This window comes from Stenella coeruleoalba, assembly GCF_951394435.1.
Source record: "Stenella coeruleoalba genome assembly, chromosome: 16".
Taxonomy (NCBI): Eukaryota; Metazoa; Chordata; class Mammalia; order Artiodactyla; family Delphinidae; genus Stenella; species Stenella coeruleoalba.
The window spans coordinates 81646600-81668748 of NC_137162.1; the positions used below are offsets into that span (position 1 = coordinate 81646600).

The 22149-nt window shown below is 45.4% G+C and overlaps 1 protein-coding gene across 1 annotated transcript in view; it reads right to left on the reverse strand.

Moving 5' to 3' along the window:
- Positions 1-1659: 1659 nt before the first annotated feature.
- GNPAT (glyceronephosphate O-acyltransferase) overlaps positions 1660-22149 on the reverse strand; it is a 31004-nt gene continuing 10514 nt past the window's right edge. The window contains exons 3-16 of the mRNA XM_079900426.1: positions 19374-19550; positions 17321-17450; positions 13932-14059; positions 13161-13236; positions 12759-12910; positions 12481-12611; positions 10791-11014; positions 7199-7441; positions 5694-5773; positions 4689-4829; positions 4313-4412; positions 4135-4228; positions 3582-3643; positions 1660-2124 (exon numbers count right to left, since the gene is read on the reverse strand). Coding sequence (XP_079756552.1) covers positions 2081-2124; positions 3582-3643; positions 4135-4228; positions 4313-4412; positions 4689-4829; positions 5694-5773; positions 7199-7441; positions 10791-11014; positions 12481-12611; positions 12759-12910; positions 13161-13236; positions 13932-14059; positions 17321-17450; positions 19374-19550 — 1782 coding nt within the window. The 3' untranslated portion in view covers positions 1660-2080. The remainder of the gene's footprint in view (positions 2125-3581; positions 3644-4134; positions 4229-4312; positions 4413-4688; positions 4830-5693; positions 5774-7198; positions 7442-10790; positions 11015-12480; positions 12612-12758; positions 12911-13160; positions 13237-13931; positions 14060-17320; positions 17451-19373; positions 19551-22149) is intronic.

Here is a 22149-nt window from a genome sequence, read left to right on the forward strand (position 1 = left end):
AGCTCTTGTGCGGCAGGGCACAGGATGCACGCTTTGAAGCTCTGACAGCATATGAAGCGTGCTGTTCTTTGACTGAGACTTTAGGTTGACTTGGGTGACTTGGGAGGGTCTGAGGAGACTGAGAGGGGAAGGGTGCCCCCGCCACCTCCCACAGCTGTCTCCCTCTGCTGCAAGGCCTCATCTGCTTTGGGCTGCACCCCGTTTTCCTACCTCTCCTGTCTGCTTGCTTGTGTGGTTCTGATGCCAGAGCTGGCCAGGAGACAAGTCTGTAGCCACGTGCACCCCAAACTCCAAGGTCTTTGTCCCCAAACCTGAAACGCATTACAAACAGGTCTCAAAGTAGATAAAAGTCACCTTAGTCTTCAACACATATATTCATGGCATGAGAAGAGAACAAGTAACCAAACCGGGTGTACAGGGATTCTTTGTAAGGCATGCCTACGCAGCTAGGATTGGCCAGGACCCCGCCTCCCCACTGCTCTGGTCTCCCTGGAGGGCAGCAGCTCGGTGCCGTTCGGCTGGCGTGCCATACAGCCCTCAGCCAGGAACAGCCCAACTGACTCAGCTCTTACGTGGCCTCAACACACGCCAGCCTTCTCTGGCTCCCGAAACAAGCAGAGCCACACGGAGGGCCCCTCTGCCCCCCACACGGACTACAGCAATGGCTCTCCATTCTGAATGTGCAGCAGAAACAGTTTGGCCTCTGGGGAACAAACGCACATTCCAGGAATTTGCATACAGATAGTCCTACAACCACATGTCGAGAAACTTTTCAGCATTTCCCATGGCACTTATATTCCTGTTCAAATGTTTTACAAGAGTCTCTAAGCCACTACAGATGTTGAGCCCTGCTGCTACGGACTCAATGGTGGCCCCCAAATTCAGATATTGAAGCCCTAATCCCCAGTGTGACAGTACCTGGAGATGAGCCTTTGGGAAGAAATTAGGGCTAGAGGGGGTAAATGGGGGTGTGGCCCTCATCTGACAGGGTTAGTGCCCTTCTAAGAATAGAGAGCAGAGAAGACTGTTCTGTCTCCAGGTGCACAAAGAGGTAATGTGAACACACAGCAAGGCGGTGGCCTCCTACAAGCCCAGAACGGAGGCTTCATAATGAAACCTACCTTGCTGGCACCTTGGTCTTGGACTTCCAGCCTCCAGAACGGTGAGAAAACAGATTTCTGCTGTGTAAGCCGCCCACTCTGTAGTATTTCATATGGCAGCCCAAGCAGACGAATACACCTGCCTTTCTTTTTAATTTCACTTCCCATGACTCTTGTTTCAGCCACATTTCAGGTCCTTTGGAACCAATCCCAAGACCTTTCGATCACTCTTCTTTCTGCACACCCACCCCGATACCTCCTGTCACCTCAACCCCACACTTCGAGGACTGGCTCCTCTCACCCTAATTCTCAGCTTAAATGTCACTTCCAGTGGTGGCTAGCTGTCAAGGTTTTTGCTGTTCACCCACCTTATTTCAAGCTTTTCTTCCCTTGAATTGTTAAGCCTATTTATGATACTTCTCCTAACTTCTCTTTGTTCCATGTACTTTCTCTAATTCAGTTGTATTGATTAAGGCCCTTGGGTGACAAAATTTACTGTAAGCTAGCTACCACATTACAGATCTCTGTCAAACGTGCACTTGTTTGCGGCAACTTTAATTAAAGAAAGCCAGGAGAAGTCTCAGATATGCCCTTTCTAGTAGTTTTCTTTTGATAGCCAGAGCCTTTAGACTCGATGCTGCACTTTAATTCAGAAGTCAACGTAACAGTTTAATACATGTAATAAGTTAAAAAGTATTAGTGAAATAGGAGCTGGGTTTTGTTTTTCCAAACATGTTTCCGAAAGCCTGTTTTATTTTAAAACACACACGGAGTTGGACACAAATGCCTTTTTAACCAACGTGGAGATTTCACGGATTGCTTAAATTGGTCACTCTTCCTCTCTACTGAGCCCGCCGTTCTTGACGGCTTATGAAGGACAAGAAGATGGGTCTCTTCCTTTGCTTCCCTCTTTGTTGTAATACGCGTCCTTGGATGACAGTAATTATATGACCAATTTTTCCGTAACCGTTTGGCAATCATTAAAGCTTTGCAGTTGCCAGTTTTCCTACTGGTGTCTTACCACCTAAGGGAGAAAGACAGAGACGGCTCATGAAATGATATTGAGTTTGCCCTTCCTTGTACAACTGTTTAGGCACTGGCAAAAGAGAAACACATGACATTTGTGCAGAGTTTTACAGACTGACAAAGCACCAATGGAGACAGCAGTGCCCTTCGCTGGAGAAGCAGTGGTGTCGCAGAGGCGATGGGCATGGCCAGCCCCACAGCCATGTTTCCCGAACTTCATGTCTAGCGTGGTCTAGTACGTTCACACTCACGTATCTGCCTTCTGAGAGGAAGAACTCAATCCCGTCGTCCTCACGACGAGGGCTTCGGGGTTTGTTTTAGTTTATGCCCCTCTCACCAAATTCAAAATCGAGTTTCAAGGTCACGTATTCTGAAAGTTCAGACATACTATAAATAGAAGACTGGGGGGAAATTCCCTGGAGGTCCAGTGGTTAGGACTCTGCGCTTTCACTGCCGAGGGCCCAGGTTCATTCCCTGGTCAAGGAGCTAAGATCTTGCAAGTCGCAGCGCGGCCAAAAAAAAGACTGGGATTTCAACCTACGTATTTTCTTCAACAAGAAATTAGCATTTTCACCTTCCCTCTCTCTGTCAACCATACCTTTGCCCTCTATACTTTTTTCTTCAATGACTCTCCTTTGACCATACGCCTGCCCTGGTTTTCCCCTAATCCCAGCAGACATCTATCTATAGCTCTTCTATACAGGTTTGACAAGTGTACTGAGTTACGATTAGGTACAAAAATACTACTTGTAAGAATATCCACTCAGTGAGCTAGTGCTTTTTCAATATAATCAGCAATTATGTTTTTCAAAAGCTAACACCCTCCCCTTCTAAAGTCACCCCATCATTCCTATGAGAAGTGTTCTCTACCTCCTCTGACCTTCAAAATCTGTTTATATCAAAAGTCTTGACTCTTACTGTATACCATAAACAAATGGCCTCGCCTTTTGGGACTGGACTATTTCTTTATAAGCTGATAGGATCTGCAGAAGAGTCTGGATTGGGTTATTCTCCTAAGGATGTGCTATCAGCCCCCAATTTCAAGTTCAGAGTCTATATATGATGTGGACATTGATCCCGATCCTCACGGGAAAGAAGAGATCTGAGGGTGGAGAGGGAGCAAGTGAATCCAAGGACCAAAACGAGAGGAATTTTCTTGATGCTCACTAGGACTAGGTGGAAAGGTCTAGATCGTGGACCCTGATGAGTTATGTCAGGAGCTGATCATTTTTATGTTGTATAAGACCGCCTATTTTATGCCTGCTGTGTCTTCTCTGCTAGTTTTCTCCTTAGTTTCCTTGAGAAAATTCTAGATGACAGAAATAGTTCTCTGCGTATACTAAAACTCTACTGCTGTTCATTTTGATAAAGCATTTAGTGCCATCCTTTCTTGTTTTACTGTATGTTGATAAGTGCAACGTGCAAACCATCATGTTTTTATTAAGCAGCACTTACCAAGCATTTCTTCTAACTTTGTTGTGGCCGGTTCATTCACAGTAAATATACAATCATTATTTCTAGGAGAAAAAGTAACAAGCTTTCTTACTGCATAAACCAGGATGAAAAGACAACGTTCATCATTTATATAGTAAGACTACTTTTAAACAGTCTTCCTCAGGGCTCGTTTGAAATAGTTGAAAGTTGTGTGTATATATATGTAAGAATACACACACACACACACACACACACACACACACACACACACACACCATGCCCCGCCCCCCAATTTTTCTTATAATTAACCTATAAATTTCCATATTAGGTCGAAGCTAAAATGCTGGCCTAAAGCACTTTCTTTCTTTGCTTCAATGTGGTTTTTATTCACACCCACAATAAAATTCGCATGGTAACTCAGAGTGACTTAGCTAATCAGGACACGGATAAGTGAAGCATGATGTGATGTTTCCTAGATCCTGCATTCCCACATCTCTCTCTCGACTTGGTGCCCAACTGTTCTGAGCTGTCGCTGCCCCTGAGCTCACCCTGGGCACCGTGCACAGTTACTTACACCTTCTTCTTCTCCACCACACCGAGCCTCACAAAAGCTGCTAAGGCATTCTTTTGTACATCGGAGGATAATACATCGTAACACTGTGAGGCACCTAAAAGAGAGGGAAAGGGAGAGTTAGTGGCTTCCTTTCTGTGCTCAACTAACAGAAGTTACCACCCACAGAGGTGTGACTCACCTTGATGGAGAAGCTGACCTGTGAATTTTCTAACGTTCACCAAGTACTGTTTCTCAGTGAAGTGGCCTTCTTCTTCGTTCAAGAGGTATTTGCAAATTATCTGATTTTTAAGAGGGAGGATGAGAGGAACAGAAAGTGAAACAGAGCAGCCAAATACCGGAGAAGAGTAAATAACTTTACACCTGCCGCTCTTGACAGAACGATACTTTATATTAGAGCAGAATTAAGACCTCCCCCTGATCCCCACCAAAAAAAGTTCTACCTTTCACCTGGGGAAGACACTTGCTCTTCAGACCAGAAACAAGTACAGGGTAGGAAAGTCTTAGTTATATTTGCTATGGGAGGATGAAGGAGAACTTGCGAAAGATTTACACACCTGGTAAGATTCCACAAAAGGTTTAAAGAGTCCTATTAAAAACTCTAGCACAGTATTTCCTTTTTCTGTAACTAGGATGTCCCTTGTCGTCACCTGTGTGGCCTCACTTTTACAAAGCAGGTAACAGCCTTCTTCAAAGTCCTGCAAGGGGAGGGGAGAAGACAGAATGCACCCTCTAATTTCTAACTTAGGTCAACGATCCACTGCTGGGCTCAGCATGTGCAGCCCTGTGCCCTCAGAACAAGGGAAATACCAGCCAATTCTGCAAGCCTTCCCGGACTGCTGTGGCTGTCAGACAGGAGGAGAGCAGCAGTGTTCCAACACTCACAATGCTGAACCTCAAATACAGCAAACACCGAAAACCTGATGAGCCTCAGAAATCATCACCTGGGCCACAGATTCTCCTTCGCTTTGCACTGACGAGCATACTCCTTGCTCTTGAATAGAAGTGCATGTAGCAAGTCCAAAAAGTACTGAGAGTCATGTTATGCTGAGAACGGCTGCCCTCATTTCCTACTGAATAAAACCTGTGGCCCTCAGCCTAACGGACAGACACTTAACCCACTTGTCAATGCTGGCACTGCCCCCAGCCCAGCAAGCCAGAAGTCCAGCTCTGGGAGCCCGATCCTTCACTTGCTGTCTGCACCACCAGGCAGGACCACTGTTCTCTAATGGCAAAGCGAAAGGGCCTACTCACCCTAACAAGCGGTGCTGGGAAAGTGTGCGGGTTGCTAAATGTGCTAACGAAATAGAGTTGTTGGTCTATTTACAGTGGCTGCGCCGATGCTTCAAAGAGTTGGTTCCTCTCACCAAATAATCCCTAAATTACTGATTAAGCCTGACCAAGAATTAAAACAGAGTTTGCTGAACTGTGAGTGTCCATGTTTCTCTTTTGTTCTGCTGCACGTAGCCTTGAAGGCAGGGAAGACACCCCCGTGAATCCAAGCCTAACGTTTCCAGAACTCACTCCGCAAACACACCTGCTCTTTGGCAGGAAGGATTTACCTTTAGCGCATTTCCTGGAAGAAAGATGAACTCATCTGAAAAAACATTGCATAGGAAGCGAAAGCAACTGTAGACATCCTCTGGAAATAAATTCATTACATAAAATTACAACTCTGCTCTTTAAACATTCAGGGAGTACCAAGAAGTCCATGATACTCCAAAATGCAGTATTTTAAAGGCATATTATTCATATACCAGGGACAAGAATTAAGGCCCCCAAAGGAAGCTATAGCCAATCCAAATTTTACCTACAGAGAAACTACAGGCTAGCGTAGTTTCAATGGCTGAGACTGAATTACAACCAGGTCTCTAACCAGTCAGTCTGGTAACGAGCGAGAGGCCACATTCCGCAGAAGCCAGGGCACTTCATTTCCCCTGTACGTGGTTCCCTAGCAGAGAAGGAAAGGAATGGCTTCCTTCATTCCCTTCCACACTCATATCTGCTGATGTCTCTACTGTACCTTTAGCGCTAGGACACACTGGCACACAATCATAGAGACTACTGTCTTATCCCTCGGGCGTGTAGGTCTGCCCTGACCGTCGGCTACAGACCAGCTTTCTGACGTGAATTTTCTCATTAGAAAAATATACATCCATATGGACACAAACGGTTGCCTCCAATTTCAGGGTGTTCACACTGAAACACTCTAGAAGACCACATATGTGCCCCGCAGTTGTGGACAAATCCCAACGTAAGAAGCCTCAGACAGAACTAAGATCAAGCTTTGAGCTTTCTGTGTCCTGAACTAAGCTGTCTGACGTCTCTGGGACCCAGTTTCCTCATACATAAAATGAGGGCATGAACGCCGGACCTCTGAGGTTCCTTCCAAGGCTAAAGGTCTGTGGCTGAGCTCAGTGTTTCTCTACTCTGGCTTTTCCTTATAATTATCTACAGAGCTTTGAAAAGCCAAAAACAAAAACATCGATTTCTGGCCCACACCCCCGCCAGTTGCATCAGAAACCTTTGGGGATGGGACTCAGCCTCCAAAAATTCTGAGGTGCAGCCCGGGGAGAAAACCCCTGGCCTTGACTACAGGTTTCTGTGAAAAAAAGTTCTACTCATTATTACACTCCTCGGTGCGACCAGAATGCCACCGTGTGCTGAGCACTCACACACCGCTGGACCGTTTACCCGCCCTGTCTGCTTCTGTCAGATGCGGGAAGTGACGTCAGAAAAAGAGCATCAGACCAGCAAGTGGGGAGCTGTGCTCTAGTCCCAGATCCTTAAGGGATCAGGAATCCCTGGCCTCACTTTCCTTATTTATAAAAGGAGAGGTTGAGATGAGATGATTTCTTAGGTCCCTTGCAATTCCCAAATTCTATGGCCAGGTATGTAGGGGAAAAAAAACCTAATGAGCTCTGAGAAGAGGTCCCATCCCTTGCTGGTGTGTGGGCTGCAGGCATGTGGCAGAGCATTGTAACAGAAGGCCTCAAACGTTGCTCTCTATACGGAACTCAACGGCCAGGTCTCTTCCAAAACTCAAGACCACCTTCCCGAAGGTTACCTTTCCTGAACCCAGGCGTCATCTGCAATGCCACAGCTACTAAGGAAGGACGGACAAAAACGTTGAGCAGCTGGTTCCTGTAAGCCGAGCACACGAGCAGAGTGACGTGCTGGAAGACAAGCCCATCGACCACTTCTGGGCCTCCAGAGTCCACTTTCAGAGTCACCCGGTCTTTGATGAGGCTGACGATGTTGGAATGCAGAAGAAGGCTGGACTGGACCACTTCTTCAGCAAGTTCATTATCTACACGCACACACAGACAATTCATTCAGGCAAATGGCACAGAAATGGGAAGGTTACTGCTGGGAGTCTTAGGCTCAGTACGAATCAACGCTACTAACCCGACACGTTTATTTTCGAGTGCCAGGTACGGGTTTTAGGCTCCAGCAATTGGGCTAATGATACCATATGTGAAGGATATTTTAAAAGCACTCTTTCATAAATCAGCTCTCTCTGAGGACATGTAACATGCTTTCTTATCTACCCCCAATCTGTCAGCCATTCTGAAATGCACATCACTTCCCACTCTGAAAACCAACACTTCCTCAGGAACCAAGGTTTTGTAATTGCAAGGTACAGGACAAGAAAATCACATATATGGGAATTTAAGAACACTAAGACAGGAAGACATGCTTCACACACACATACACACACCTCGCTTAGACCAATTCCGAGACGGCAAGGATATCGCTTTACAACTTTGCAGGTAAACCCGAGGGCAGCCCAGAGAGGCACTCTTCTAGCTTCAGGTCTCTCTGAGCACAGAGGGACGCTGAGGAGATTTTTCTGGTTTTCCTACATCAAAGATAACTGAAGAGGCAGGCTCGTAACAGTTCCCGGTAAGTCATCACCTGACACTACACTGGCCTAGAGATAGCCAAGGAGTTAGAATGACAAGTCTAATAAAGAGACGGTGATATTTAACAACACTCTTGATAAGGGAAATACCTTTATTGCTCACCCGAGCCAAAGGCAGGGGCGCTGCTCGTGTGTCACGGAAGGGACAAGGGGGAGCTGCGGTTCTCCTTTCGGACTCATCACATCCGCTCTGGGCTAACCTGCCTTGTCTCAGCTGGCTGACAGGTGTGCCAGGCAGGGGCGCTGCTCGTGTGTCACGGAAGGGACAAGGGGGAGCTGCGGTTCTCCTTTCGGACTCGTCACATCCGCTCTGGGCTAACCTGCCTTGTCTCAGCTGGCTCGAGGTAAGGGTGCAGCACATGACATCATACATATAATACAAGATGATTTATGTGACAGGTACATATAATGACATGTATATCATAAAAAGGCCTAGGCAGAATGCTTAAGAATATATGGGATAATCTGGGTAAAAAAGCAAAAAGGAACCGAATATACATACCATGTTCTAGATTAGGAATAGTGTTTGATAACTACGTGACTTCTGGTACTTGGATACCAAGCGGCTCTCACTTTGTAACAACTGGAGTTGTCGTGGCAGCTGCACAGGTACTTTTCGCCGTGAACTGGCCACATATTTATCCCCTCTTGAAAAACCAACACCTTAGAAAGACAGGTGCCTCTGCTTTCACACGTTTCTGGGCCGAACATTCGTCTTTCACGACTTTCTGCCTTGTATTGCAGTCCACATGTCCTTTGCTTCCCATCAGACCGTTAACAATACTGGGATTCGGACTCATCTTTACTTCCCTCCCGGTGACCAACACTCAACTGGCCGGCACTCCTGTTGGCAATTCCTCCCAGCCTCTCTCAGCCACACCGCCCTCTGCCGCTGCCTGGCTCGGCTTCCTGAGTTCTTATCTACGCACGGCAACCTGCTCAATTGTCTCCCTGCCACCGGTTTCTCCCCACTGTGGTCCATCTTTAAAACTGACATCAGGGGGCTTCCCTGGGGGTCCAGTGGGTAAAACTCCATGCTCCCAATGCAGGGGCCCTGGGTCCGATTCCCGGTCGGGGAACCAGATCCCGCATGCCACGGGGCAACTAAGCCCTTGCACCACAACTACCGAGCACAGGAGCTGCAACTAAGACCCTGCATGCCGCAACTAAGACTCAGTGCAGCCAAAATAAAAGAACAAAAACATACCACCCTATAAAAAAAACAAAAAACCTGACACCGGGCTGCTTGCTAAAGGCCAATCCCTCACACTTTGCTGCCTAAAACCCACGTCTGCGTCCTGTGACCTACAGACTCCAGTCTAGATCCCAGGCAGCAGGCCTCTATGATCCAGCCTCTGTCCACATCTCCGCCTCCATCACTCCCTTCCCAGAGCCAATGTTCTAATGTTACCAACCGCCAGCAGCTCAAGGGATGCCCGGGGCTGTCACACCCGCCATCACATGTTTCCTGATCCTTACATTAACAACGCTCCTCTCCATCTGTCTTCCTGAAGAGCTCCTACCGTCCCACCAAGATGGGCTCAAGTAGCTTCTATGAAATCTTCCCTGCGCGTGGGCCCTTTCCTACACAGCAGTCTCAGTAAGCCCCAGCAATCTGTCCGTAGCTCTTTGTCTTTATGTCATTGAGCCCTCTCTACTAGTTTACACATTACTACCCACCCTGTCTTCTACACACCAGCAGAACCTCCAGAACAAGGGTTGCATCTAGTTCATCTTTGTACCCCTGGGAGTTCCCAGCACCCACTAGGTACTCAGTATGGGTTTAATGAGTGGACAGTAAATACCTGACTATAAATAATTATCCGGTCTTAAGAAGACTGCATTTCCAATTGCAGTCTCTACAATTTTAAAGCAGAGATTGAAAACAACTTAAGCTAACTATTGTCATATACATCCCAAACTCCCGGCATAGTCTTCATAACTCCAGTGAGGTTTCTACAAAGTTGTTACTATCAGAGAATTGTATACAGTTCTCTAAGACCAGCCCTTTAATCCTTACAATCCAGTGAGGCAAATGGGTTGCAAATATAATGTGGTAGAAAGAGATGGGTGTAGGGGCTTCCCTGGTGGCACAGTGGTTGAGAATCCACCTGCCAATGCAGGGGACACAGGTTTGAGCCCTGGTCTGGGAAGATCCCACATGCCGCGGAGTGACTAAGCCCGTGCGCCACAACTACTGAGCCTGCACTCTAAACCCCACGAGTTTAGAGCCCGTGCTCCACAACAAGAGAAGTCACCAGAATGAGAAGCCCACACACAACGAAGGGTAGCCTCCGCTCGCCGCAACTAGAGAAAGCCCGCGTGCAGCAACGAAGACCCAACGCAGCCAAAAATAAATAAAATAAATAAATAAAAATTTAAAAAAAAATTTAAAAGAAGAAAAAGAAAGAGGTGGGTGTAGAGGGAAGAATATGTGGAGCACAGAGAGTCATTATTTATTCTCCACTCTGCTAGGAAGCAAGGGAGGGTGTTCTGGTCCTCTGTCTACTCAGAGCCTCCTTAGGGAGAAATGACGTGTAAACAATTCTTCTCAAATAATTGATATGCTACGTTCAATGTCCTAGAGCGATAAAAACAGATTAGGCTTGCTTTCTCTGAGCAATGCTTTGCTTAAAGTCCTATATGGGTTTTTTTTCACGTCTAGGCTACAACTTTTCCAAATTAAGAAATAAAAAAAGCAAGCATTATCACCACATATGTCCCACATACATACCAGGCCAAGTGAGAAAGCCCCCGAAGGCCTGGGCTAAGCCTTTCAGCCATAAAGTCTTTTCCAATAGGGCATCAAAGTCCATGGATGGCCGGTTCTGAAGCAGAACAGCAACTATTAGTGGCCACGGGCTCAGAACCAGGTTTTGAATTTGCAGGAGTTGCATTTTGTAGGCAACTTCAGTGACAAAGGCATGCATGTCCTCCGACTGTTTCTGAGGAATATATCTAAAAGGAAGAATACAGAACAACCCATTACAGTTCTGCTACTTAGACAATGTGAGTGGAGAAGGGAATGGGAGAAGACAGACCCTTTAGAAGGTTTCTCATACTTTCTGCCAACTGAACTCTCTCAGGTCACGCTGCAAAAATATACTTTCACTTTACTAGAGTGGGATCTGTCCATTCGTCTCTGGGCTATGCTCTTGAGAGGTGATTAAAAATACTCAAGGCAAGAGGGTTGGTTTTATTACCCCTGGTTCCAGGCCAAAGCAAACAGACAAAAAACACTTGCTGCTGCTTTGTCAGTGGGCTACATCACTTCTTCTGTGAAAACCGATGCCTCCTCCCGCGGACTGAACTGCTCTGTCTCCTGAGAATCCACAGGGCTTTGAACACGGCTCTTGTAGAACACGCCTAACAGGTGATGATATGATATGCCTGGCAACTGCTCATGCCTGTACCGACAGGCTGTACCGCTGGCCTGACTGCTACACCGCCCTTCTGAGAAGCTTCAGGGCACCTGCTAGGCACCGTCTCGGTCCTTGCCTGACAGAGCCCTCATGCGTGAATCACCCAGCGTTGAGTCAGATGATATCCAGAACCTACCCAGAGCTGGCTGGAGCAAGGATATATGCATAGGACCTAACAGCAGGCACATAAGGTGGCTTAGCGTGAAAGCTGTAGCCAATGAGGACTCCCTGGTAATGGATACAACTGGCCAACTTGAGATGGACCAAGTGAAAGCTTGTGGCTGCCGAAAGCTAACATCTGCCTCTGACAGCTGATGAGGCTGCGAGCAAGGCTGCCAGCTGCCGTGGGACCACTGGCGCTACAGATGAATCATGAATGATGCTGCGGTCACGGAAGCCCGGCTGGGCAGGCGATCGGTCTCCTTTACTCCTGCGGGTGTGTTTCTCTACATTGAGAAAACCCACATGTGTATGTGTACCTGCACGCTGCACGCTGGAAGAAGCTAACACATTTCCCTGCCACAAAACTATAACCTTCTTGAGAACAGGCACTCACTCCCATTCGTTATTAAACAATCCTTTCTAGGATCAAAAACAATACTTAGTAGATACTTTGGCTGGCCTACCAATAGTGCTCAGCAATTCCCATACATGCACTTGTTAACAACGGCTTATTTCTTCACACTTTTAAGTCAGTAGGGTACTAGGGAGGGAGCCTGGGGAGAAGGAATCAAAAGAAGCATCTATTACTTTGAGAGCAGGCAATGGGTTTTGTGTTTTGTTTTGTTTGTTTGAGCACTGTCTGGCTTTGCAATGTTTAATGTACATATCCTGCAGTTAAGTGTCCGGCGAACATATTAATTGAAGCTTTCTGCTTCTCCGGGGTGTGATCTCAGATAACCAAGTTTCAGTGCTGGAAGCGGTCAACTCAAGAATCACAGTTTACACTTTCAGATATTCATCCTTGTTTCTATGTCAGTTATGAAAACACAGGCCTTGCACCTTGGAACCAAGTTATACGGGCTCCGACCCATCCTCCCAGCTGCCAGAGATCGAAGTGACACAGGGTCTCCGAAGTACACATGAATGTTTCCAAACTTTTCAGAGAGAATCCTCCTGGCTTTCAACAATCCCTGAGAGTATCACAACAGGGGAAAAGAAAACAGGAATACATTCAGAAATCAGTTGGTGTATAAAGTACATCATAAATAAATATAAATTTAAAGAAATTTAATTTCTTTAAATTCCAGTACGATCAAGCTTGGCTATCCTTTACGTACAGTTGTAGATTCTTTCGGCTTAGGAACCCCTAGGAGCTCATAAGCATACAGAGTTTCTTCCAATATCCTATCGTAACTGATGCTGATTGGAACAAGGTAGGTATCAAAAACTTCTCTTTTAAAAAACGGTTCCATCACAATATTCAGAAGACCTGTAAACGGACGGAGAAATGATGTTCAAACATATTGAAAAGGAAAGCAAACAAGGCCGCAGGAAGATACTAAAAGAATACATTATATACCAAGCCCAGAAATATAAACAGTTGAACTTAAAGAAACAGTTACACTTATGAAGTAAAGAACATCTTGCAAACAAAGTGTCAAGTTCTATTCAGCAGCTACGATGACACCACGCCTGGAGCCTCTGGGCTTGTGTTTTCCCTCAGTCTGTAAGGAACCTACCAAATTTTGGAGTCAGTGTCTTGGCGGAGCGGCTTCTTGTCCCTTCGAGGAAAAATTCAACAGGAGCATAACCATTCTGTAAAGAGAAAACACAAACCAACAAAACAAACACAAAACCCATTGCCTACTCTCAAAGTGATAAATGCTTCTTTTGATTCCTTTTCCTGAGTTCCCTCCCCAGCCCTCCGAGCAAACACTGCTCACAGTGAAACTTAGACAAGAGAGTCACACAGAGGAAACAGATTGCGGAGGTTATGCACATTCCTCGAGGGGGAAAAACCAGCTAAGCAGTCCATTCAGAAGTTACGAATTTAGGGCCTCCCTGGTGGCGCAGCGGATAAGAATCCGCCTGCCAATGCAAGGGACACAGGTTCGAGCCCTGGTCCGGGGAGATCCCACATGCCGCGCAGCAACTAAGCCCGTGTGCTGTAACTACTGAGCCTGCGCTCTACAGCCCGTGAGCCACAACTACTGAAGCCCGCACGCCTACAGCCCGTGCTCTGTGATGAGAGAAGCCACTGCAACGAGAAGCCCGCGCACCGCAACGAAGAGCAGCCCCCGCTCGCTGCAACTAAAAAGAAGGCCCATGCGCAGCAACGAAAACCCAACGCAGCCAAAAATAACTAAATAAATTTATATTAAAAAAGTCTCTATTGCAACAAAAGAAAAAACAAAAACGAAGAAAAAGTCACAAATTTAAGTAAGATCTTAGAGCAAACTTCAGTGAAAAGAAAACACAGCTTGCAAGTAGTCGGTTATTATTTGCATTACCCGTAACATAGTTTTCACATATTCAGAGAACACCGCCCAGTAGAGCTGATCGCCACCGAAGGTCCGCCGCATAAAGAACGCCCCCGACATTCGCAGCAGCTCACCAACCATCTTCATTCCTAGGAAGTCTACGAAAGAAACAACGGTTAATGTTGATTTGCAGACCTTGAAGCTTTCTATGAATATCTCAGCTCAGATTCTATTAAGATAGATTTCATGTATGTAAGACACCCCTAATCTTAAGAAGAAGCATCTAATGGAATTAAGGAAAGAAGGGACTCTGTCGGCAGGTGCTGGCTGGGAGGTTACCTTGTGCACCCCACTCCCCACGCACCTCTGCATTTACAACCAGACCAGCTAGAGGTGGGGCAGCAGCAGGCAATGGGACAGCCTCAACTATGCCACCATGCCAACTGCCTTAGTCAGCAGTGCCGCTGACCTCAGTGACAGATCAACGTGCCTCCTCCCTGCTCTGCACAGTCAGGCCAAACCAGCTCTCACCTTTCCTTTTTAACCATCAGGTGAAAATACCACGCTTCTTTCAGTGGCACAGATTAGAAAAGAAAAGCAAGTCCAGAATGAGAGAAAGAGTTCTACCACCTGTTTTAGAACAGTTCTTTTCATTTTCCCCTAATTTTCCAATAACGTCCTCACGTGTCTATATAGATGGAAACGCTTTCTAAGTGCTTAAGGTCCTGGCAGTTTCTACTTTACTGCTTACTGTGTCTATTAGCAAAGGTGCAGGCTTGGACCCCAGCTTTCCTGGCTAGCTCAGAAAGGAGATGATAAACGATTTATTCGCCTTAGCAATCCTACTTTTTTGGAATCAATCCTACAGAAATAAAAGCACTAATATGAAAACATATTGAAAGCTTGTTTGTAACAGCAAAACTACCACATTATGATACATATACACTCCTGAATATTATACAGCAGTAACAATGTTAGACGTGAAGGTGGAACCTTACCAAAAAAAATCACACCACATACAAAGATTAACTCAAAATGGATCAAGGACCTAAATATAAGACCCAAGACAATAAAACTCTTAGAAGAAAATATAGGGGAAAAACTTCATGACATTGGATTTGGCAATGATTTCTTGGATATGACACCAAAAGCACAGAAGATAAAACAAACAACAGATAAACTGGACTACAGCTGCCCCTGGGGTTGGGGGAATCTGTGGGGCATTAGTTCCAGGACTCTCCATGGATACCAAAACACCTGGATGTTCAAGTCCTTTATATAAAAGGGCAGAGTATTTGTATATCACCTGGCACATCCTCATACACTTTAAATCATCTCCAGATTACTTATAATTCCTAATACAATTGCTATGTAAACAGTCGTAAATACAATGTAACTGCTATGCAAATAGTTTCCTGTGAATGGCAAATTCAAGTATTGCTTTTTGGAACTTTCTGGAGTTTTTTTTTCCTGAATATTTTTGATCAATGGCTGGTTGAATCCATGGAGGCGGAACCCGTGGATACAGAGGGCCGACTGTATACCAAAATTAAAAACTTCTGCTCATCAAATGGTACAATCAACAGAGTGAAATGGGAGACAATATTTATAAATCACATATCTGATAAGGGGTTAATATCCAGAACATATAAAGAACTCCTTCAATTCAACAACAAAGAAAACAAACAACCAAGAGGACTTGAATACTCCTCTAAAGGAGATATAGAATTGGCCAAAAAGCACATGAAAAGATGCTCAACATCACTAATCACCAGGGAAATGCAAATCAAGAGCACGATGAGCTGCCACTTCACACCCATTAGGACGGCTATTATTAAAAACAGAAAAACAAAAAACCTAAAAAAACAGAAAATAACAAGTGTTGGAGAGGATGTGGAGAAACTGAACACTTGTGCCCTGCTGGTGGGAGTGTAACATGGTGCAGTGACTGCATGTGGAAAACAGTATGGCAGTTCCTCAAAAAGTTAAAAATAAAATTACCATCTAACCCAGCAATTCTACTTCTGGGTGTACACCTGGAAGAATTGAAAGCAGAGACTCAAACAGGTATTTGTTCACCTATGCTCACCGCAGCACTAATCACAAGAGCCAAAAAGTGGAAGCAACCCAAGTGTCCAGGGATGGATCAATGCATCAACAAAATATGGTATATACATACAGTGGAATATTATTCAGCCTTGAAAAAGGGAAAATTCCGACAGACACTACAATATGGATGAACCCTGAGGACATCACGCTGAGTGAAATAAGCCAGCAACAGAAGGACAAATCCTGTTTGACTCCATTTACAGGAGGTATCTGGAGCCGTCAGGTTCACAGAAATAGAAAGGAGAGTGCTGGGTGCCAGGGGCTGGAGGGAGAACAGAATGAGGAGTTAAGCGTTTAATGGGGACAGAATTTCAGTTTTGCAAGGTGGATGGATGACAGTACAACAGTGTGAACTTAATGCTACTGAATGTGCACTTGAAACTGCTGAAGATGGTGAATTTTACGTTTTGTGCATTTGACCACAATTGAAAACCATGTTAAAAGAATTTAGATCTATTTATTGACCTACAGAGATAGCCACTGATATATTACCAAATAAAAATAACAACAGGGCTTCCCTGGTGGCACAGTGGTTGAGAGTCCGCCTACCGATGCAGGGGACGCGGGTTCGTGCCCCGGTCCGGGAAGATCCCACATGCCGCGGAGTGGCTGGGCCCGTGAGCCATGGCCGCTGAGCCTGCGCATCTGGAGCCTGTGCTCCGCAACGGGAGAGGCCACAACAGAGGCCCGCGTGCCGCAAAAAAAAAAAAAAAAAAAAACAAAAACAACAGCAGGTAATACATCCAGGTCGTATAATCTCATTTTTCAACCTGGACCAAAAACCCTATGTGCATATATGCTTCCTGATGTCTGGGTAGGCACAGTAAAGCACAGTGCAGAGAACAGAATCCAACCTATTAAACACTGGGACTTGTAGAAAGAAGGGAGAGGGACTTCCCTGGTGGCACAGTGGTTGGGAATCCACCTGCCAATGCAGGGGACACGGGTTGGAGCCCTGGTCTGGGAAGATCCCACGTGCTGCGGAGCAGCTAAGCCCGTGCGCCACAACTACTGAGCCCGCGTGCCACAACTACTGAAGCTCGCGTGCCTAGAGCCTGTTCCCTGCAACAAGAGAAGCCACCGCCATGAGAAGCCTGCACACCGCAACAAAGAGCAGCCCCCACTCACCCCAACTAGAGAGAGCCCGCACGCAGCAACCAAGACCCAACACAGCCAAAAATAAATAAATAAATGAAAGAAGGGAGAAGCTATTCTCATCATTTTCTTCAAATAACCTCGGCACTGTTAAAATCATTCCCGTGAATGCCTTAATTTTTATAATTAAAAAAAGGGAAAAAACCAATGCATACCCATTCCTGCTGCTATGACCGGCACAGGTAAGTCGTAGTTGTATAAAAGAAAAGACAGCATCAGAAAGTCAATGTAACTTCGGTGACTGGGCAACAGAACAACAGGATGCTCCTGGATGGCTCGCTGTAGCTTTAAAACAAATGTTACACTTTGAATAATTTCAGCTTTCATATTATTAAAATCGCTATCTTAAATCAGAAAACGGAAGACTGTGCGTATGCACAGAGGGAATACGAGTAATGCTTTTCTGTCTCCCGACCACGTGCACAAAACTAATTTCAGAGTTCTAGTTAAATAATCTCCCATAACGCAAGGACAGCAAAAATAAATTTTACGGATCATGATAATAATGGTGATGATCACTAACAGCTATTAGTTGAGAAGCATATTAAGCATTTTACATGCACTGTTTAATACCACGTATTTGTACATAAGGCCTAAGCCTTAGCTTCCTCATTTGTGACATAGTCATGCCTCTAATACACGGTGGAGCTACGACTGCATCTGTCAGCCTGAACTAAAAAGTCAACTGTCAGCCACCGCTCTAGACTGACTGGTAGTTCGTAGGAAGAGAAAACAAAACTTCTCTCAGGGAGATTAAAGAAAATTACAAATTGTTAGGACCAAGGAAAGGGATAGTATTTCTCTATTTATGCACTGGGTTTACTGTCAGGGAGAGGGGGCGCCTTGTAGCAGGGAGGGATGCATCCGAGCTTCCCGATCCATTCCTCGGGCTGTCAGTCTCAAAAATACCCACTGTGTCAACGTGTGTCTGTTTTCCTGAAATCTAAATACATAACCTACCGACAAACAAGACATAGCCAGCAACAGTCCCCGTTCCCAACACCGTATCAAACGTTCTCCGACAGAGGTGCAGACGTAAGTCAGCAATCTAGAAATCAGTCACAGCAGGAAGAAATACTTGGAAGCAAAATAAATGACTGAATAAAAACAAAGCATTAAAAGGTATGAGGAGGAAGGCCGGTGAAGGTAAGAGCTTCCTAGTAAGAGAAGAAAGGTATTAAAAACAAATGAATAAAAATAATCTTCATAGGGAAAGCTCTTACTTTCAGAAAAAAGTAAACAATTAAATGACAGGAGTGACAGAATTAGAAAAATCACCACTTGGCAATCGTAAGAGTAATAACTGATTCAAGCAAAAAACATCAGTGGCTGTAAAAACGCGTGGAGGAAAGTATGATGAAAAACAGGGTACTGAAGCATCCTTCAAGTGTCTTGTCCCAAGATACTTATTAATTACAGGGGCACAAAGAGTAACTCTACAGGGGCGAAGAGCCTGGCGAGGAGCACGGTAGCCAAGTGACGAACGTGACCATCACCAGGAACAGGCAAACGGAGGCCACGTGCTTCTGGGCTGATACACTGAGAAGGACACGCCCTGAGCCTAATCGAAAAAGCATCTCAAACCCAAATCAAGGGACACTAGAATATAACTGGCCTGATTTCTTCAAAAGTAATATCGTGAAACACAAACAAAGCCTAAGTAATTGTTCTAGATTGAAAGAGTCTAAAGAGATATGGGAGCTGACTGTAACACACGATGCAGGACTTTCTTTGGCCTATACAGGACACAGCTGGGACGGCTGGTGAAACATGAATAAGATCTGTATTACCAGCACTGTGTCAATGTTAATTTGCTTATTTTGATAATTACACCATAAGAGAATGTCCTTGTTTATAGGGAAAACACACCAGAAAGGTGTGTGAGGAAAGGAAAGAGAACATGTTGTAGGGGAATCTTGGTGAAGAATATGTGGAACTTCTTTGTACGACTTCTGTAACTCTATGAACATCTGACATTAGGTTAGTCTGTAAAGTCTGTAACTAAGTGACTACGTTAGTTTGTCTGAAGCCTGCAGATCTGAAGGTAAAAGGAAAAAACACCCCGCGGAGAGGCGGAGTCTCTTCTGCTCAGGCTGGAGGCCACCTGCTAACCAGGGCCTGCTCATCGAGTGCAAAGCGGGATGCCTTTGAGCTGAATGAATTGTGAGGGATTGAAGAAGAGATTGCTTTTCTACAAGCAATACTCACTTTCTGAATACCTTCTTCATTTACACACACTTTCGAGAAAATTTGTTTAAATATTTTGCTCAGGGCAAAGGCACAGAACCGAATGGCTCCCAGACGCAGTTTGTGGTTCATTTCATCCAGGATGCCACAGGCTTCCTCTCGCAGGACCTCGGCAGATTGAAGGGATTCCCTGGAAAGCTACAAGAAAAGGGAAAGCAGGGATAAATTTCTGAAAAAAAAAAGTCAAAATTCTTTTTGCTCAAATCAGTAGGACCAGTTCCAAATGGACCAATGTTATTATATAACTCAAAATGGTATGTTCTTTTCTTAATTTAAATTGATATAGTTTAAGCTTACATCCAAATTCTCTAAAATAAGTTGTTGCTCAAGATCTAGTGTCTGAGAGCATACACTTAGTAGTTACTTTCAGTACATTGTTGCAACTGTCTTTTTTAAAATTTATGTATTTGACTGATTGATTTTTGGTTGCGTTGTGTCTTCGTTGCTGCACGCGGGCTTTCTCTAGTTGCGGCGAACGGGGGCTGCTCTTTCTTGCGGTGCACGGGCTTCTCATTGCGGTGGCTTCTCTTGTTGCGGAGCATGGGCTCTAGGCACGCAGGCTCAGTAGTTGTGGCTCGCAGGGTCCACAGTGCAGGCTCAGTAGTTGTGGCGCACAGGCTTAGTTGCTCTGCGGCATGTGGGATCTTCTCTGAGCAGGGATCAAACCTGTGTCCCCTGCATTGGCAGGCAGATTCTTCACCACTGCACCACCAGGGAAGTCGCACAGCCTACACATCTGAGGAATCAGGATCAGAAGGGAAAGAGAGAACTGGAGCATTAAAAAGAAAGAATACATTGCCAGGAGAGGACCTTCCTCGAGACAGAAAATGCTCATGCCAGTTTGAGCCGGTTGAGAAGGCTGGGGAGTGGGAAAGCCAAGACCCCTGGGGACAGGAAGGACTTGGATAGGTGAAGAACACAGGTGAAAAGGCCGGCTTGTTCAGAAGGCACTGGAGGAAAGCAGAGAAGAGAATGGCCTGGCCTCTTATTCTGTGCACCTGGGCTTCTCATTTGCCCGACTGATGTGCTGTCCCTACAGACCCCTCTCCCTGGAAACCTGAGAGAAGCAGCGGTCTTACAACTCCTTGTCCCCAGTGATGCCCCTCTTCAGTCTCTTGTCCATGTCACAAGCCTGAGCAGTCTCTTATACGCAGAAGTCATCACATCCTTCCTTGGCTAAAGCCCCCTCAATGGCTGCTACTGCACTCTGCAAGTTAAGGCAGCCTCAGCTGGAGAAGTGGCAGCAGGGGTGGACGGAGGTAGACCAGCGCTATTTTTAGGAGGGTACATCATTTTCAGCAGAGCACATCAGCAGCTCTTAGTGCCTGGGAGCGTGTGAGAGGAAAGTAAGAAGCTGAAGACGGCATCCAGATTTTTCGTTTGAGCAACTAGCATATGTGGGGGGGGGCATTCTTAGAGACAGGACAATCTGGGTGGGAGGGGGGAATACACACAGTACAGGGGTGCGGTGGATCCAAGACTTTGAGGTAGACATCTTGAATGCTTTCGGAGTGCTTCTGGAATTTCCAAGTGGATACCCAATAAACTGTAAAAATATATGTATGAAACTCAAAAGAGATCTGGGCTGAAGCAATAGATACTAATTATCTATATTACTTATGATAATATATTATTTTTATATAGTAATATTATAATATGGAGATATTAGCATAAGGAGGGTACTTAAAATTCTGGCAATAAATAAAACTCCCAGTGAGTGGGTAGATAAGAAGGGGCTAGAACAAAATCTTGAGGAACTGCAGCATTTAAAGAGACAGGCAAAGAAGAGAAGCCCATAAAGACAACTGGGAAATAATCAAAAAGATGTGGTGGGTAAGTGGGAGAGTGTGGTGTCCTGGAATGGAGAGAGCGTGTACCAAAAGCTATCCAGGATTTGAATGAGGTTGATTTTTGCCACGAGGAAGAAGGAGGTCATTCACCATCTTGCGAAGAGCTCCTACAGAGGGTTGGAAATCAGATTCCGGTGAGCTGAGCGGTACATGAAGGGTGAGAAAGTAGGGCAACAAGCATAGAAAACACAGCCAACTTCTTCAAAGAGCAGAGCAGAAGTGGGAAAGGAAGAGATGCGTAGTAAGTAGAGAAGGAATGTGGTCAAAGGAAGTCTAATTAAGTTGGAAGAGAAGTGAGCATGTTAAATGCTGAGGGTAAAGAGCTGATAACAGGAAGAAGTTGAGACAACTGAGGGGACAGACGACAAGCAAAGTTCCCAAGGAGGAGGGGGGAGGTGGAATTCGGAGCAAAGGAGTAGGGTAGGGATTAAACTCGAACAGAAGGGATCCCTGTTCCATTCTAGTAGGAGGGAAGAAGAAAATCACGGGTGTTAGATGCAGGTAAATTAGGGGCCTGATCTCAGAGAGCTGAAACAGCTCTCACTTATATAATGGCTTAAATTTTCTTTGTGAAGTAGGAAGAAAAGTCATCTGTCCAGAGTAAGTGGAGAAGGTAGGGTTGGAGGTTCAAGGAGAATGGGGCAACTGAAACTGCCACTTTGGAGAAAGGGAGAGAGTTTCCTAGGGAAACAATCAATGACTGGGTAACAAAGAGGGCCCAAGTGTGCTGCGTAATCAAGAATTTATAATAATTCCAATCTACCTCGATTATATGATTTTTCTCAGCAGTACGTTCAAGTCTGAAAAACACTGGCTTAAATCAGTCACACTTAACCTGGCTGTGCATTAGAATTACATGGGGAAACTTAAAAAAAAAGAAGAAGAAG